A 19,688-nucleotide genomic window follows, 5' to 3' on the forward strand; every position below is an offset into this window, starting at 1 on the left:
TTTTTTTTTTTTTTTTAGTGATCTGTTTTAATGTCAAATGAAGACTTAAATGAAAGATATTAAAGACATTTTGAGAGTGATGTTTTGAGACAGCAGATGTTCAGCTGCTCGAGGCTGTTTCTGAGCGGGTGATCAAGAGCTCAGACTGACCCTGAAACAGCTCATCTGCTGGACTCGCCATCATCTGTTTGTCTGAACATCACGTCTGAGGACCCTTAACAGTCAGCATGCGCTTTTACTGCTCAGAGAGAAAGCTCACTAGGGTTTGGAATAAAGCCATGGCAGTGCTGAAAATAGGCAGATGCCCTAATAGAACCATTACTCCAGTAGAAGTATAAAGTCCTCTTTTTCAATATTACTTTAATAGATGTACAAAATACTTAATTTTTTATTTACTTTTATTTTATTTGATAAATAGACAGATTAAGTATTCACAGATGAGTGTTTATTTTTGCAAGAAAGCCAAAACTCGTCTTACTCTGACAATCACAGAGATAATTCATGGTCATTCAAGTGAAAAAAGCAATGCTGGAAATGCTGAACCCCATCATTGAGTTGTTAAGATCAGTTTGTAAAATCTGTGAATCATGTGCTGAGACTCACTCGAAATAGATCATTTGAATCAGTAAGTTGCTAACTGGTAACTCATGCGAAACAGTTCACTTGAATCAGTGAGTTTTTGTTCTTGTAGACTCACTCTGAACAGACCATTAGAGTCATTGTGTTGTTCGGAATTGAACTAGTGAATTGAATCAGTCAGTTGTTTACTAGGGACTAATTTTGAACGGATCATTTGAATCAGTGAGTTGTTTACCGGAGACTCACTCTGAACGGATCATTTGAATCAGTGAGTTGTTTACTATAGGATCATTCTGAATGGGTGGTTTGAATCACTTAGTTGATTACTTGAGACTCACACGGAATTGCTAATTTGAATCAGTTAGTTGTTCACTGAAGGCTCACTCCGAATGAATAATTTGAATTAGTGAGTTGTTAACTAGAAACTTACTCTGAATGAATTATATAAATAATTTAATTGGTTAATTACTGAAAACTCAATCTAAATGAATCATTTAAATTGATAAGTTGTTTGCTGGAAACTCACTCTGATCAGATCATTTGAATCAGTGAGTTGTTTGCTGGAGACTCACCCTGAACGGATCATTTAAATCAGTTTTTTAGTAGAGAATCATTCTAAATGGATCATTTGAATCAGTGAGTTGTTTACTGAAAACTCACTCTGAATGTATAATTTGAATCAGTGAGTTGTTTACAGGAGACTCACTCTGAAAGGATCATTTGAATCACTAAGCTGTTTACTTGAGACATAAGCTGCGTCCCAAATCGCATACTTATGCACTATTCTACGCCATTTTGTAGTATAAATAGTGTAAGTAGTGCGTTCACACTGAAAACTCTAAAAATAATGAGTGCACTTTAATTACCCGGATGATGCACTCATTCAGCCGCTAAAATGAAGTGTGTAATGATGGACACTTCACGCACTCAACGACCGTAGGTTTGCTTACGTAGCGGAAGGGGCGGAGCTATCGGACGCACATGTTGAATAACTTTATTTAATTTGGATGGTGAAAGCAAAATTCTTTTACGAGAGTGATTATAGCGCCTCCCGATAGTGATTGCGGCAACACTCACGGCAGGTATTATTTGATAATTCGGCCATTTACTTCAATGATTTGGCAACCGTCAAACGTCATCAGGGAAACGGTTTGAATTTCCGCTTAGTAAAAAAAACATTAGTGTGCCATTTGGGACGACAATACATACATATACTATCCTGTTGAGTGTGTAAGTGCATAAGTACATAGTGCATGAGTGCATAGTGTATAGTGTGCCATTTGGGACGCAGCTTTACTCTGAATGGATCATTTGAATCAGTGAGTTGTTTACTGAAGGCTCACTCTGAACTGATCATTTGAATCAGTGAGTTGTTTACTGAAGGCTCCCTCTGAACTGATCATTTGAATCACTAAGCTGTTTACTGGAGACTTACTCTGAACAAATCATTTGAATCAGTGTGTTGTTTCCTGGAGATTCACTCTGAACTGATCATTTAACTCACTGAGTTGTTTACTGAAGGCTCACTCTGAACTGATCATTTGAATCAGTGAGTTGTTTACTGGAGACTTACCCAGAACGGATCATTTTAATTACTGAGCTGTTTACTATAGACTCACTCTGAACAGATCATTTGAATCAGTATGTTATTTACTGGAGACTCACTCTGAATGGATCATTTGAATCAGTATGTTATTTACTGGAGACTCACTCTGAATGGATCATTTGAATCAGTGAGTTGTTTACTGGAGACTCACTCTGAATGGATCATTTCAATCAGTGAGTTGTTTACTGAAGGCTCACTCTGAACTGCTCATTTGAATCATTGACTTGTTTACTGAAGGCTCACTCTGAACCGCTTATTTGAATCAGTGAGTTCTTTACTGAAGGCTCACTCTGATCTGATCATTTGAATTAGTGACTTGTTTACTGGAGATTAATTTTAAACACTTGTAAAATGAAATGAATTCTTCAGAGCAATTTGTGAACTGATTCAAAAGGTCAACTGGTCAAATTCAGCTTGTTCATGAATTAAAAACCACTATTCTAGTCTCCCTTTTTCTTTAATAACTTTTTACTCCTTTAGGAGATGTAGTAAAGTAAACGTTTTATACTCAGATAAAATAAAGATCCCTAAAATATGTACTTGTGTGCAGTAGTGAAGTACAAATACCACCTCTGAGCCACTGTCATGTGTGTTTGTGTGTGTAGATGTGTGTGTGTGCGTGTGTGTGTTTATTAATGGAGTAAACTCATCTCCAGCACTAACTCCATCTCTCTTGTCCTCCTATCATCACGCAGCCCTGCTGCTGAACCAAGGTAAGGTTTCAGATCAGCACACGTCTCACTAACCCTCATCACACACACACACATACACGCACACACAAACACACAACCAGTAGAGACATCAGGAAAGGGGATCAAACGCTGACACCAGATCAGAACAGCACAGAAAACTGGTCCACCGATTCTGACAATGCAGCTCTCACTTTTAGCATTCAATTTTTAGCTTTTTTTTTTAATGCTTTCATATATATTTTATTTAAAGATATATTATATTTACAATTTTGTAAATATAATATATTTTATTGCATTGTATTTTATTTTATTGCATTTTGTTTTACTTTATTGCATTTTATTTTATTCCATTTTATTTTTTTAAGTTATACTGTATATGTGTGTTGTTATATATTTTATATTATGTAATATTTGATTTATTGTTTTCTTTTATGTTTTATATTATTTAATTATTTTTTATTTAATTTCTGTTTTTTATCGTACAATTTCATTACAATATAACAATTTATATTAACAATTATATTAAATTAACAATTTAAGTGATCCTTTCTTTTATTTTCACATTTATTTTATTTAATTATTATTTTGTGAAGTGTGTGCTTTTAAATTTAATATAAAAATTATGTTATCAGGGAGTTTTTTCATTTTCTCTGATATTATGCATTATTTTAGTTTTAATGTTTGTATTTGTCATATATATATATTTATATATATATATATATATATATATATATATTATTTTATAATATGATTTTAAATGTAATTTAATTGTTCTTTTCATTCATTTTCACTTTTGCTGCATTATTTTTTAAAATTCAAAATGTAATTTATGAAGTGCATTTTGTTTTAAATTCATTTTATCTGTCAGTTTTTTTTTCCATTTTAAATTTGTATTTTGTACTATGCAATATTTTATTTTATTTTTCATTAAACTTTTTTATTTTATTATTAATATAAATGTATTGCTATATAAAGCTATTTATGATTATTTAGTTTAATTTTGCATTTCTGTTATTTTTATTCTATGTTTTGTATATATTATCTTATTTTAGTATGTTAAATTTATTCCCTGTATTTTTTCATATTCACATGATTTTATAAATGTTAATTAAATGTTCTTTTCTTTAAATTTCACTTTTTTTTCATCACTTTAACTTCATTTATTTATTCTGTGAAGTGCATAAATAAATGAAGTGCATATATATATATTATTTTTATTATTATTATTATTATTATTGTATTCTTTGTATTATTAATATTATTATTAATTTTTTGTTATATTTATTTTTTGTATATATTATCTTATTTTAGTGTTTTATATATATATATTTATTATTATTTGGTTTTTAATATTATTTGTATTATTATAAATGTTTTTGTTATATTTATTTTGTTTTGTATATATTATCTTATTTCAGTGTTTTATATATATAATTATTAGCATTTTGTATTGTTTGTATTATTATTTGTATTATTATTAATTTTTTGTTATTTTTATTTTCTTTTGTAAATATTATCTTGTTTTATTATTTTATGTTTATTTTCTGTATTTTTTCATATGGTTTCATAAATGTTATTTAAATGTTGCTTTCTTTCATTTACACTTTTATTTCATTATTTTTATGTTATTTATTTGTTCTGTGAACTGCATTTTCATACAAAACTGATTATTTAATTTTATCAGGGAGATTTTACTGTAAGTGAAAACACAGAAAGCATTCCCCAGTCCACGTTTTACAGTGGGCTCAATCCCAGACAAATCTCAGTTTGTCCCACTGAGAAGTGTGTTTTATCACAGCAGTGAATGCTTTATGTGCAGCAGAGGAAGCTCATGCATTCAGAGCTGTTTTTTTTTTTTTGTGTGTGTGTGTGTTTGTGTGCGTGTCGTTGTGTCGTAGTTTGTGTTTTATTGATCGGATGAGCTCTTCTCTTGTGTTTTTTGGTTTTGTCCCGCTGTTTCTCATCCACTCTGTGTTTCTGTGTGTGTGTGTGTGTGTGTGTGTTTTCAGAGGATGCAGAAGGTCAGTTGAGTGCAGAGGAAGAGGAGGCCCGGAGGATTGCAGAAATGGGCAAACCCGTCCTGGGGGAACACAGCCGGCTGGAGGTGGTCATCGAGGAGTCTTACGAGTTCAAGGTATTGCATCTCAAAACACTGACTACTTTATTTTATTTTATTTTATTTTGTTTTATTTTATTTTATTTTATTTTATTTTATTTTATTTTATTTTATTTTATTTTATTTTATTTTTCAATCATTTTCGTTTGGCTTAGTCTCTTTATTAATCTGGGGTTGCCACAGTGAAATGAACCGCCAACTTATCCAGCATTTTTTTTTACTTTAAATTTTTTTACTTTAAATAAAATGTCCGTCACCGAATCCCCAAGTATTTGCTGTGGTTCACAGAACTTACAATAAGACTGTGGAGATCAACACATTTATTTTATTTTATTGCAGTTTTTATTACACTTGTTTTATTTTATTTTATTGCATTTTTTTTATTTTATTGCATTGAATTTAATTTTATTGTATTGCATTTTATTTCATCACATTTATTCTATTGCATTACATTTATTTTACTGCATTGCATTGCACTTTATTCTATTTTAAATAATATTATTGCATTTAATTTTATTGCATTGCACTTATTTTATTTGACAGCATTGCATTTAAATAGTTTTATATTATTATAATTCTATTCAAGGTTTTTTATTATTTAATTTTATTTTCAATGTGTTTTATTTAATTTTGCATTTATTTCATTTTATTTTCAATGTGTTTCATTTAATTTTACATTTATTTCATTTTATTTTCAATGTGTTTTATTTAATTTTACATTTATTTCATTTTATTTTCAATGTGTTTCATTTAATTTTACATTTATTTCATTTTATTTTCAATGTGTTTTATTTCATTTTACATTTATTTCATTTTATTTTCAATGTGTTTTATTTCATTTTACATTTATTTCATTTTATTTTCAATGTGTTTTATTTAATTTTACATTTATTTCATTTTATTTTCAATGTGTTTTGTTTAATTTTACATTTATTTCATTTTATTTTTAATGTGTTTTATTTAATTTTACATTTATTTAATTTTATTTTCAATGTGTTTTATTTCATTTTACATTTATTTCATTTTATTTTTAATGTGTTTTATTTTATTTAAAATTTATTTCATTTAATTTTTAATGTGTTTTATTTAATTTTACATTTATTTCATTTTATTTTCAATGTGTTTTATTTAATTTTACATTTATTTCATTTTATTTTCAATGTGTTTTATTTCATTTTACATTTATTTCATTTTATTTTTAATGTGTTTTATTTCATTTTAAATTTATTTCATTTAATTTTTAATGTGTTTTATTTAATTTTACATTTATTTCATTTTATTTTCAATGTGTTTTATTTAATTTTACATTTATTTCATTTTATTTTCAATGTGTTTCATTTAATTTTACATTTATTTCATTTTATTTTCAATGTGTTTTATTTAATTTTACATTTATTTTATTTTATTTAAAATTAATGTAATTGTATTTTATTTTAAATTTTTTATATAATTTTATCTTAAATGTATATTATTTTGGCGACGTGATGGCGCAGTAGGTAGTGCCGTCGCCTCACAGCAAGAAGGTAGCTGGTTCGAGCCTCGGCTGGGTCAGTTGGTGTTTCTGTGTGAAGTTTACACGTTCTCCCCACATTCGCGTGGGTTTCTTCCGGCAGCTTTTTTATTTTATTTTAGATGTATTTTATTTATTTATTTTTTACTCTACTAAAATAGTGAGTCCACGTTTTAGCATTTTTTATTATTATTTATCATGGTAATCTCCATCTGGTCTTGAGTTATCTGCAGAGACGTGACATGAGGTTGTGTGCAGGAATCATGTGTGCTGATCTGTTCTTCTTCTATAAATAGGTTTCACGTTTTATGACATGAAAAATGCAAATCCTCCAGTGAAACCAGAGCATCAGAATGATTCCCAGTTCTGTATTCCTGCTCATATGATGCTCACGATTCTTCATTACAGTGGAGGACTCTAAATTATGAATGTTGATGAGTGTTTACAAAAATATAATTTGAAGCTCCACTTAATGACTGCCAGGGGTGTAAATATGCCTTATGATGTCCATATCTGCAGAAACTGAAGGCCTGATTAAACTGTGGTCTGAAACTGCACTCAGATCAGTGTGTGATGTGTTTGTCAGATCAGTAGAGTGTGTGAGTTTGAATGTTTATTTTTATCAGATCAGTAAAGTGTGTGTTTGTCAGATCAGTGGTGCTGGATCAGCAGATGTCTGGTTCATTCGTGTTTGTCATTACTGTTATATAGACTAATTCTTTGCTATTTTGCATTTATTGGAGCAATAAAAAATTTATAAGCTTCACATGTGATTATTTTTTAGAGATATAATAATACTAATACTACTACTATTAATAATAATAATAATAATAATATAACAATAATTTATTAAAGGGTTTATGCTTTATTTATTGGATATTTTATTTTTTTGCGGACAGGAGTCACACTGAATATGATCTTATGTGTCTGTTTTAATAAAGAAAGAAAGTAAAAGAAAGAAAGAAAGAAATAAGAAAACTAGAAATTAAATAAATAATAAGAAAGAAAGAAAGAAAGAAAGAAAGAAAGAAGAAAACTAAAAATAAATCATTAAATAAAAAGGGGAAAGAAAGAAAGAAAGAAAGAAAGAAAGAAAGAAAGAAAGAAAGAAAGAAAAATATAACGAAAGAAATAAAAAGTTTAAAAAAAGAAAGAAAGAAAGAAAGAAGAAAACTAGAAAAAAGAAAGAAAGAAATAAAGAAAGAAGAAAACTAAAAATAAATCATTAAATAAAAAGGGGAAAGAAAGAAAGAAAGAAAGAAAGAAAGAAAGAAAGAATGAAAGAAAGAAAGAAAGAAAGAAAGAAAGAACGAAAGAACGAAAGGAATAAAAAGTTTTAAAAAGAAAGAAAAAAGAAAGAAAGAAAGAAAGAAAGAAGAAAACTAGAAAGAAAGAAAGAAAGAAAGAAAGAAAGAAAGAAAGAAAGAAAGAAAGAAAAAGGAAAACTATAAATAAATAAATAAATAAATAGAAAGAAAGAAAAAGTAAAACAGAGAAGGAACAAAGAGAAGGAAATAAATAAATAAATAAATAAATAAATAAATAAATAAATAAATAAATAAATAAATAAATAAATGAAAAGGGGAAAGAAAGAAAGAAAAAAAGGAAAGAAAAAAGAAAATATAAAGGAAAGAAAGAAAATGAAAATATAAAAATGATAAATTCATTGTTCATTTATTTATATTAATTTATTTTATTTTATCTTGTGAATATTTTATTAATATTTTGACTAATTTTATTGTTCATTCAAATAATTCCTTATTCATATATCGTGTCAATATTTGATCAATAATCTAAATAATGTTCCCGCAGTCATCTGAAGAGTGTGTTGAAGCTTTTGTGTGTGTGTGTGTGTGTGTGTGTGTGTGTGTGTGTGTGTGTGTGTGTGTGTGTGTGTGTGTGTCGTGTGTTTCAGAGCACCGTTGATAAGCTGATCAAGAAGACCAACCTGGCGCTGGTGATCGGCACTCACTCCTGGAGAGAGCAGTTTGTGGAGGCCGTGACGGTCAGCGCAGGTCCAGACCCTTCACTTCTCTATTCATACATACATTAGGGCTGCACAATATTAGAAATATTAGACATCGTGATCATTAGTTTTGCTGTGATTTATATTTTGATATGAATTTGATTTCACCAGATAGCTTGAACAGCTTTATTTGGAAACAATTCATTAATTGTGCCTGATTTGGGATTATTCTGGAAGATTATGGGGATTCTTCTGGATTATTATTGGGAAGATGGAGTCAAGGGATGCACGGTGGCCCACAGCAAGAAGCCAAAGACATGCGCTATATGAACTGAATAAGATAAATTGGTCGTAGTGTATGTGTGTGAATGAGTGTGTATGGGTGTTTCCCAGTACTGGTTTGCAGCTGGAAGGGCATCCGCTGTGTAAAACATATGCTGGATACGTTGGCAGTTAGGGCGAAGCAGTAGGTATTGCTGTCACCTCACAGCAATAAGGTCGCTGGGTTGCTGATTCGATCCTCAGCTCAGTTGGCGTTTCTGTGTGAAGTTTGCATGTTCTCCCTGCGTTCGCGTGGGTTTCCTCCGGGTTTCCCCCACAGTCCAAAGACATGCAGTACAGATGAATTGGGTAGGCTAAATTGTCCGTAGTGTATGAGTGTGTGTGTGTGAATGTGTGTGTGGATGTTTCCCAGAGATGGGTTGTGGAAGGGCATCCGTTGTGTAAAAACTTGCTGGATAAGTTGGCGGTTCATTCCGCTGTGGCGGCCGCGGATTAATAAAGGGACTAAGCTGACAAGAAAATGAATGAATGAATGAATATTCCCATTATTTTTATTTTATTAACATCTACCCCAACCCTAAACCCAACCATCACAGTAATGTAAAAACAGGTCTGAAACTGGAGTCTTCTCTATTTGTATAGCTGATTAACCATGTGGATGGATGATAACAGCCTTCTGAGCCTACCAGTAGACGCATTCCGCTGTGGCGACCCCTGATGAATAAGGAACTAAGCTAAAGGAAAATGAATGAATATAATATTAGTGAATCAGTTTCAGTGAATCAAATGTATGTATTTATTTGAATTATATATAATTTATTAATATAACGTATACACGTTTTCAGTGTTTTGAGGGATATTCAGTGTATTTTGACCCACCTTTGACTTTACTTTTAGACTACATGTAGAAACACACATATTTTACGAGAGAACAGTCTTGTGAACACTTACGGTGTCCATCTGTGCTGTAGATCTGCCGGTTCAGATTGCTGAATGATTTCTGTCTCGTATAGACTGATTGGCTCGATGATGCATTCACAATGGTATGGACCGTTTATAGGGGTGGTCAACTGCATGTTTATATTATCTACTGCTTTAATTATTAACATTATTATTTAAAAATACACATCAGAGCGAACTATTCTTCAGTATTAAAGGGCTGACAACCATATATATTGTTTTGAAGTGCTTCAAATAAATCAAGCGTTAATTAGGAGCCAATCCCCCCTGTAATTCGCACGTTGCTTTTACCTATGTATTACTTATCAAGTAAAACGTCTCTCTTCACTTTTCTGCAGATATTAGTGGAGTGTTTCTCAGTGGTGTTCTGCTGCCCTCTGCTGCCTTGTACTGTTAATGACTGCTGCTTTTTCTTTGTATATTATATCTTGTTATTGCTTCAACAGAATATAGAACAATATAAATACAGAATACAAAGAAAGATTGTCAGGGGTGTACTGAAAACAAAATAATAATAAATACTCTTAACATAATAGTTTTATTAACTGATTATTTTTATCTTTGCTAATGACGACAGTACATATTATTTGACTTACTATATTACTAGACACTAGTATTCAGCTTAAAGTGACATTTAAAGGCATTACTTGGGTGAATAGTTTAGCTAGAGAAGCTAGGGTAATTAGGCAAATCATTGAATAATATTGGTTTGTTCTGTAGACCAGTGGTTCCCAAAGTGCAGGTCGAAAAAATATTGCTGAAGGCGGCTAATAATATTGACCTTAAAATGATAAAAAAAATTAAAAACTGCTTTTTTTCTAGCCGAAATAAACAAATAAAAAGAAAAAAAATATTATAAGAAATACAGTGAAAAATTCCTTAAAAAAAAAATATATATATATATATATATATATATATATATATATATATATAAAAAGAAAACACTAGAGGGAAAATAACTTTGACTTCAACTGTGTACTGACCACTTTAATATGTACAACTGCTCATTGTACATAATACATCCATTTCTCACCAGCCAATCACATAGCAGCAACTTAATGCATGTAGACCTGGTCAAGGCAATCTGCTGCAGTTCAAAACGAGCATAGGAATGAGGAAGAAAGGTGACTTAAGTTCAAGACTTTGAACGTGGCATGGTTGTTGGTGCCAGACGGGCTGGTCTGAGTATTTTAGAGACTGCTGATCTACTGGGATTTTCATGCGCAACCATCTCTAGGGTTTACAGAGAATGATCAGAAATAGAGAAAATATCCGGAGCAGTTCTGTGGGCCTTGTTGATGCCAGAGGTCAGAGGGGAACGGCCAGACTGGTATCAGCTGATAGAAAGGCACCAGTAACTCAAATTAGCACTCGTTACAACCGAGGTCTGCAGAAGAGCATCTCTGAACACACAACACGTCCAACCTTGTGGCAGATGGGCTACAGCAGCAGAAGACCACACCAGGTGCCACTCCTGTCAGCTAGAAACAAGAAACTGAGGCTACAATTCACACTTGCTCACCAAAGCTGGACAATAGAAGATTGGAGAAATGTTGCCTGGTCTGATGAGTCTCGATTTCTGCTGTGACATTCGGATGGCAGGGTCAGAGTTCGGCATTAACAACATGGAAGCAGGAATAGTAAGGTGTACCTAATAAACTGGCCGGTTAGTGTATAAAGTATGGATGCTAAAAAACAAAACAAAAGAGAAAGCGCCTTGTGAAATGACAAAATATTCAAGGGTTTAAATTTAAAAATAAAAAATTTTGTGATGTTCATTCATTTATTCATTCATTTTCCGTCAGCTTAGTCCCTTTATTAATGAGGGGTCGCTACAGTGAAATGAACAGCCAACTTATCCAGCATATGTTTTACACCGCAGATGCCCTTCCTGCTGCAACCCAATACTGGGAAACATCCATACACACTCATTCACACATTCACACTCACACACTACGACCAATTAAGTTTAACGCATTCCTCTATAGAACATGTGTTTGGACTGTGGGGGAAACCGGAGCACCCGGAGGAAACCCACACCAACAAGGGGAGAACATGCAAACTCCACACAAAAGTGCCAACTGAAGCAGCCGAGACTCGAACCAGCGACCTTCTTGCTGTGAGGCGAAGTGCTAACCACTGATGATCACATAATGTTCAATTTCTTTAAGTATTGCAGGATTAAATGTTTTTTTTGTGCGTGAATTTGCATTGGTGGATATAAAAAAAGCTTCCTTTGATTGCCGCCTTTTCTCCTCAGGTGACGGTGATGAAGATGATGAGGAGGGTCGAGAGGAGCATCCGCCGTCCTGCTCTGATTACGTCATGCATTTTCTGACGGTCTTCTGGAAGGTTTTGTTTGCGTTCGTTCCTCCCACCGAGTACTGGAACGGCTGGGCCTGTTTCGTGGTTTCCATCACGGTGATCGGGCTCCTGACGGCCGTCATCGGGGATCTGGCGTCGCACTTTGGCTGCACTGTGGGCCTGCGGGACACCGTCACCGCCGTGGTGTTTGTGGCGCTCGGCACTTCCATACCAGGTGCGCTCTCTGCTATTACTACACATGACTGAGTACATTACCGACATATGGTGTTTATTGTAAAGTAGGTTACAGATGAAAATAAGTTTATTTTTGCTCTTCATGAATGCAGAGAAACAGAATATTGAATGAGAAAACAGTGGGCGTGGCTTGTTTTTTCTACTGCGAGCTGATTGGAAGTAGTAAAGTAGGCATTTCATTCAGAAAGATCTTAGGGAAAAGGGTTTGGGGAGAGTTGTTACAACCTAACAAACTCCTCCTGCACACTATTTCTGTTTGTTGTCAAAACTGCCAGCTGGAGGGGCGTGGCTAAAATATTAACCACGCCCCTCCAGCTGGCAGTACAATACCTCAGACTGACCTAATTTGAAAATTTAACTGAAAACAAACAGGAAGTGCATTTTCAGATTTTAATTTTAGTTTACAAGGGCAAAGCATTGTTTTTTCTTCTTAATGACATGCACAGATGAATTGTTTACCACCTAACTAGCAACGTGAGCTAACCAAATCCATATGGTTAGTTCTGATTTCATGTGTACTTTAAGGGTCTGGTGAAGTGCTTTGAAATGTGCATTTTTATTTGATGTTTTACGTAATCTCTATGACTCATTTTTAGGATAGCATAGCAGTGGCAACTACGGTGGCCAGGAAGTGCTAAACAACATTACAAAGTGCAAAACACTTTTACGAAGCTCGAGACACAATTACATAGGAAAAACTATTTTACCAATGATGAAACAAATTTACATTTTAGAAAAAGATTTACAAGATGCAAAACACTTTTACAAGTCCCGAAACAAAGTTAAAATTACAGATTCCTTACGGAAAGGGAATGTACCACACACCGGGGGTGACGTGGAATGTACCACAGTGAAAAACACATGCGCTATAGGAGAATTGTAAAAACTAAGTGAAGTTTATTTATAAACGAATTTTGAGAGGATCACATGCTTATGATTGCTTGCGGCTGGTCCTGCATTATTTAATTAATGATTCTCCAATCAGACGATTCCTAAGCCACTATAATTACCCTATGTTCCATATCATAGCCATCTTCGTTTTGAAGAATCCTCTCCTTCCACCCCTACTCCTTCTCTTTTCCTAGATGGGTGGCACAATGACTCAGTTTTTAGCACTGTTGTCTCACAGCAAGAACGTCACTAGTTTTAGTCTTTACCAAGCCAGCTGACGTTTCTGTGCGGAGTTTACACAATCTCCCCGTGCTCACGTGGGTTTCCCCCTGGTTCCCCGGTTTCCTCCCACCATCCAAAAACATGCAACTTAAGTTAATTGACTAATCCAAATCGGCACCATAGACATGATCCTAGTAAGTAGTTATCTCTTAAGAGCGATCACTATCTGTTCATTAGCTACTACATTAGGGGAGTTCTCGAGATCTACCTGAGCTTAAACTCCCCTCTCGCCTTCAAACAGGAGGGAGCCCTGTGCTCAAAGATCTTATGAGTTCAGGGCTCTCTCCCAGGAAAACATGCCAAACAAGCTTTATAATCAATCATCAGCTAAGTGTGAGCTCTTGAAACTGGCTGTAGTGTATGAGTGTGTGTGTTAATGAGTGTGTATGGGTGTTTCTCAGTACTGGGTTGCAGCTGAAAGAGTGTCCGCTGCGTAAAACATATGCCGGAATAGTTGGCGACCCCTGATAAACAAGGGACTAAGCCTGAGGAAAATAAATGAATGAATAATATTTTATATATTTTTTAAATAATTATATAATAATTATTTTATTTTTATATAATCTTACAAATCGCATCTTAAAGCGCTGTTTCTCTGCTCCTCTTAATGAGCACCTGATCTTTCCCAGAGATTGAATCACTGTCTTTCTCTCTCCCACACATAACTGCATTAGTCTGCATCCCATTGGCTCATTACCATTATCAGCTCTGACACGGCCATTATTAGCTGCTAAACTGTGTTTTGCAATTAGCGTCTGAGTCTTTGGATAAAATGCTAAATTAAATAATAAATTAGTCTCAAAATAATTCTGCTTCACGAACAGAATCTGACATAAAACCTCTTAAAATAAAATATCTGGGCATTGTCTTGCTGCGTGGTAGATGTAGTAGAAGTAAATGAACCCTTTTAATTATTTTAAAAGGGAATACGACAACAACAACAAACCAATTAATTATTTATTCATTCATTCATCTTCTTTTCAGGTTAGTCCCTTTATCAATCAGGGGCCGTCACAGCAGAATGAACTGCCAACATATCCAGCATACGTTTTACACAGCAGATGCTCTTCCACTGGGAAACACCCATACACTCTTGTTCTCACACACACACACACACACTACGGACAGTTTAGTTTACCCAATTCAACCATAGCGCATGTGTTTGGACTGTGGGGGAAACCGGAGCACCCCGACGAAACCCACGCTAACACGGGGAGAACATGTAAACTCCACACAGAAATGCCACTGACCCAGCCGAGGCTCGAATCAGCGACCTATTGATTTTTCTCTAATAGTTTACTTGAGTAAGAGTAAAAGTACACATATTTAAATGTACTCAAAAAGTACGCGTTACCCAATCATTTTACTCAAGTAAATGTAACGAAGTAAATGTAACTCATTATTACCGACCTCTGAGTACAATTAGTTAACAACAAATAAAACTGAATGGTGTTTATTACGTTCAAAGGATTAATAAACATATGCAAATCATCACCATCATTTATCATTTATGTTGCGTGGGTGTTGAGATCCCGATCTTTTTATGATTAATCCTGCAGCTTACACCTATTTCACACCGCAAGTGTCAGCGGCGCGTGAGCAGAGCGTGAGCAGCGCGTGTGTTTTCGGCGTCCATATTAACAGATTAGAGCTTTCATACCGCACGCAGCAACAGCGCGTCAGAGCGAGGCGTGAGCGTCGCCGAAGCAGCAGTGCAGCGATAGTTTCGGCGCTGGGTCTATTTTTGACGCGCTGCTCACGCTCAATTAAAGTGACAGTGCATTGATAATGACCAAAACACATTGAATGACAGTAAAAAGTAGCAATTTTACCCAATAAATGCGTTAATAATGTCAAATGCTTTATATATAGTCATTCAAATAAACTTAAAACGATTAAAAACGGCAACAAACATTTATTTAGGCCCGAACTACAAAACCCAATGTAAAACAATTTTAGTATCAGTTTTGCTTAAGTTGCACACTAGTGTTGTAGGAGAGGGGAAATAGAATATTTACGGGATTTGTAGTCCATAGCGAAGTGTATTGTGGGTAGTGTAGTTCGACACGCATGCTGGATTATGTGAGCTCGCTGTGTTCTGTGCAGCTGAGCAGAGAAAGAAAGTTTTAATCGGCTGTTTTATGTTCACTCGAGTTATTCCTACCGGGAGCTGTTTGCACTGTGAATCTGACAACACGAAAATAAGTAAAAGAAGGGCATGCATTGGTTACTTTTGTCCGTCTCATCCTCTGCACGAGCATGAATTAACGAGCTGTTATTCTGCCGCTGGACATCACTGAAGCGAAGAAAGTAACACTAGTTTGATCATGTATAAATATCATTATAACTATATTGCATAAATATTATTATAACTAGGTCTACAGCAACCTGACAATCAAAAAACAAATGAAATGATATCACAGGCGATTGTCTTCAGACTGTAGACACTTCTCATTTAGCTTGAGAAGCATACATCACTATTTGATCTATAACATTTGTAAAATAAACATTTGCAGGTTAAAGAAACAGCATAGGAGGGGCCTTGGTGCAGATGAAAAGTTTAAAAAGTGTATTTGTAAATAGGGGGACATGGGTAACTAGATAGAATAGACAGAGATAGGTTGATCTCTGCTGCAGCTGCCGAAGAGCTGCGCGCTGTAGACGCAGCTGATGTGAAAGGCAAACACCTGCGTGCTGCTACTGCTCGACATACGCTCTGCTTACGCTCTGCTCACGCGCCGCTGACGCTTGTGGTGTGAAACAGGCGTTACACTGAATGCATTAATACAGGCTAAACAAGTAGTGACAAAAAACATCTTTAATAACCTAAGAAACCCACCACATCCCGAATAACCCACCGCAACTTCATCATTATATTTTACAGAAAAGCCTAAATGCTTTCATATTCACATACTGTTGCCACACAACTGTGTTTAAACCTCATATAAATATGATTTTTGCATAATAGATCCCATTATGCAATGTCTAAGAACTTTCCAAAGCACTTCGTTTTTTGAGAAAATCTGTTGTTGAGCCGTATTGATATGCAACTCTACCACTAATGTTAATTTTTTTTCTTTATTTTTTTCAGACACATTTGCCAGCAAAGTGGCTGCAAAGCAAGATCAGTACGCAGACGCCTCCATCGGAAACGTCACTGGCAGCAATGCCGTCAATGTGTTTCTGGGTATCGGAGTGGCCTGGTCGGTAGCAGCCGTGTACTGGGCCGTCCAGGGAAAGCGATTCAACGTGGACCCTGGCTCTCTGGCCTTCTCCGTCACCCTCTTCACTATCTTTGCCTTCATCTGCATGGCGGTGCTGCTGTTCCGGCGCCGGCCGTCGATCGGAGGAGAGCTGGGCGGCCCTCGAGTCTCCCGACTGCTCACTACACTCCTATTTCTGGGTCTGTGGTTCCTCTACATCCTATTCTCCAGCCTGGAGGCCTACTGCCACATCGAGGGCTTCTGAACAGCTTTCTTTTCCAACATGCACTGATGTTTACCCTCAAATCGAGAGGCTCCGTTTTACGTGACACACAAATTTGCACACACTTTAGGAAAACACGTGAATTGCTGAACGCACTACTAATATCGGTAGAGAATCTGAAGTTGTAGGAATAAAAGATGAGGAAGCAAAGCATGTAGCAAAAGAGGGCAACGATGAGTGTAATGTAGTTAAAAAAGGAACGATGCTGTAAATTAGTCTTACATCTTTTGGTCTCGAGGGAAGAATTGACTTTCAATTTGCATTGTCACTAAACAGTTTTTTATTTATGGTTCAAGGGCACAATTAATCAGAGTAGAGATTTTAAAAAAGAGTCCTCAGAACTATAGTGACGCTAATAAAAATGCACAAGCGTTAACAGATCAGCAGTTTTGCTTCAGCTCTCTGCATCTAAAGCGATCGCTGCTTGAGAGATTGTACAATACAACCACAGAGATCTTGAGCTAAAGCCAAGACAGACTGGGCAACACACTGGACTTCAAGCATGCGGAATTACTTCAGAGCCTGCAAAGTGAATAAGTCATTCTCTAATACTTATTATTTTAAGAAATAACCCCGTTTAAATAACAATGTGCACCAAGTTGACAGTGTTAGAATCAAAAGAGAATCACATCACAATAACAAAATATTTGTTTTACGCTGTCTGGACGGGTTATCACCACCGAGTGATTCAGTTCTTTCAGTTGTGCCCTACAATGGTAGAAATTGTTTACAGTTTGTCAAATAGTAAGAAAAGTAGTCTAACTTTAGGCTAGAGTAGGGCAGGGACAATTTGAAGAGTATACTACATATACATTTAGTTTCACACGAACACATATCCGCTCAGTGTTATGATGCCTCTACAACTGAAATCTTCTAAAATGGAACACTGCTCTCATCATACGACGTCACGATTGGAATCTTCATTCATTTCTGTCGCCTAGAGACAACGGAACTCTCTTTGTGTTCGCTTTTAAAAGTGTCAGCGTAAAGAAACGCATCGTCGTCTTCATATCTCCAGCATCATGTCGAATCGGAGTACAGGAATCGTTACTTTCCCACGTTAAGGAAATAAAAGATGTCTCTGTTGATGTTTGCGGTGGCTCATCGGTCTCCTCAAACTAAACTGTGGGAGTTTATCTTGTAAATACAGGTTTATTAGAAGGACAAATGATTTGTTAACGTTATTACGGTGCAAAAAAAAAAACCTGATGCGTGTTCGCGTTCATTTACGAGTTCTCATGACAAGTCCCTGTACAGTTTCTTGGCATTGTGTGAACCTGTCCGGGGCTGCTTGAACTACAGCGATTGATCGATTTATTGAGCTGCGCACTGATTGGTTCTTTTAGCTGATTATTATGCGTGGTGCTGATTGGTCCCTGACAGATTCACAATAAAATTGTTGTTTACGCGTGGAGCACTCAGGATTGTGTTTGTACGTACGTTACGGAGAATTGACGTGTTTTTATGTCGTCGGCTCATCTGTCTGTAGGTGTTTGTAAAAAAAAAAAACGTGTGTGTGTGCGTGTGTGTACTGTACCTGTGCTGTTCTTCAGGGCTGGACTTTTGTCTGTGGTCTAGTCATTCGAAATGCATGATGGAGAACTATATTGACAGATCTGTAGTGGCATGCTTTGACTCTGAAGACATGCATGAATTTGAAGTTTACAATGTTTGTTGCTTAAAGGGACAAGATGAGAGTTTCTGTGAGAATAGTGATGGCTGCCTGTGTCGGGTCTTGCGTGATATTTTAATGTGAAAATGAGCAATTTATTTATTTGAGAGCGGATCAGGATGTCCTATTCTTTTCACGAATGTCTTGTGAGGAAAAAAACAACACAGTTGATCTGCATTTTCAAGAAAAGACGACTAGCGTTTGCGTATTTTTCACAACATCCATGCCTTTGTTTACAGTGCAGCAGAGAGAAATATGCTCTCCGGCTTACAGTAGATGTGTGAATGAAGCATGAAATGTTGTGTTATACATCAGCATCAGCATCAACTGGCTTAAATAGACTGTTAATCGCTAGGTAAAAAATTCGCAATGGGAGATAATCATATGCTGTGTCCCAATTCGCATACTATCCATCCTGAAGTATATTGGAAAACAAAATGAGTGCATCCCAAATCACGGTTCCTTGAAATGAGTGTTCCAAGGTTATGGTCTACTATTTCCATGCTTACTGTAGTCTAGTGACTAATATTGCCCATATCACTGTGTTAGATGAGAATTTAATTAGAACTACAAATGTGGGTAAAGAGTGTTAACAAACTACAAAAATGGCTGACGCTTGAAACAGTGCAGAAGCTTTGGCAAAGATGTTAATTAAAATTTGAAAAAACTTGAAAAAAAAAAAAATATATATATATATCCATGTTATATTACATCTGCAACAACAATGTGAACTTTTATAAAGATTTAAAACTTCTGAATGCATTATTATGCAAACACCTGAGGAGATTTCTCTGCTTGAAAGGCTGCAAATAGTATCTGGATGCAGCCATTTTGATGCAAGCTGAGATTGCATCACTCAGCGATGCAATGTCAGACACAATGCACTCAATGGAGTGAGTGACGTCACTGTGATGTGTAGGGGTTAGATGAGCGCATTAAATAGCATTGGATGCAGCTCAGATTGCACTGCACCAGGTCTGCATCCAGACCCCTCTTGATTAGCCTGAGGCTGCATCTCCAATAGAGACAGAGCTCAACACGTCATAGTCTGAAAGCCACGCCCACCAGGGAGAAAACAATCCAAAGC

General features: G+C 35.2%; 1 protein-coding gene across 4 annotated transcripts in view; it reads left to right on the forward strand.

Annotated features, from left to right (window-relative positions):
* Window positions 1-19,285, forward strand: part of slc8a2b (solute carrier family 8 member 2b) — a 213,269-nt gene extending 193,984 nt beyond the window's left edge. For 2 of the 4 annotated variants that reach the window (XM_087283183.1, XM_087283182.1), the window contains 5 exons: window positions 2,881-2,898; window positions 4,887-5,011; window positions 8,419-8,518; window positions 11,972-12,250; window positions 16,535-19,285. In XM_087283183.1, the coding sequence (XP_087139309.1) occupies window positions 2,881-2,898; window positions 4,887-5,011; window positions 8,419-8,518; window positions 11,972-12,250; window positions 16,535-16,911 (899 nt within the window). In that variant the 3' untranslated portion in view covers window positions 16,912-19,285. 4 annotated transcript variants of the gene reach the window in all.
* Window positions 19,286-19,688: the final 403 nt, after the last annotated feature.

Source organism: Danio rerio, chromosome 15 (assembly GCF_052040795.2).
Source record: "Danio rerio strain M-AB ecotype USA chromosome 15, GRCz13ab, whole genome shotgun sequence".
Taxonomy (NCBI): Eukaryota; Metazoa; Chordata; class Actinopteri; order Cypriniformes; family Danionidae; genus Danio; species Danio rerio.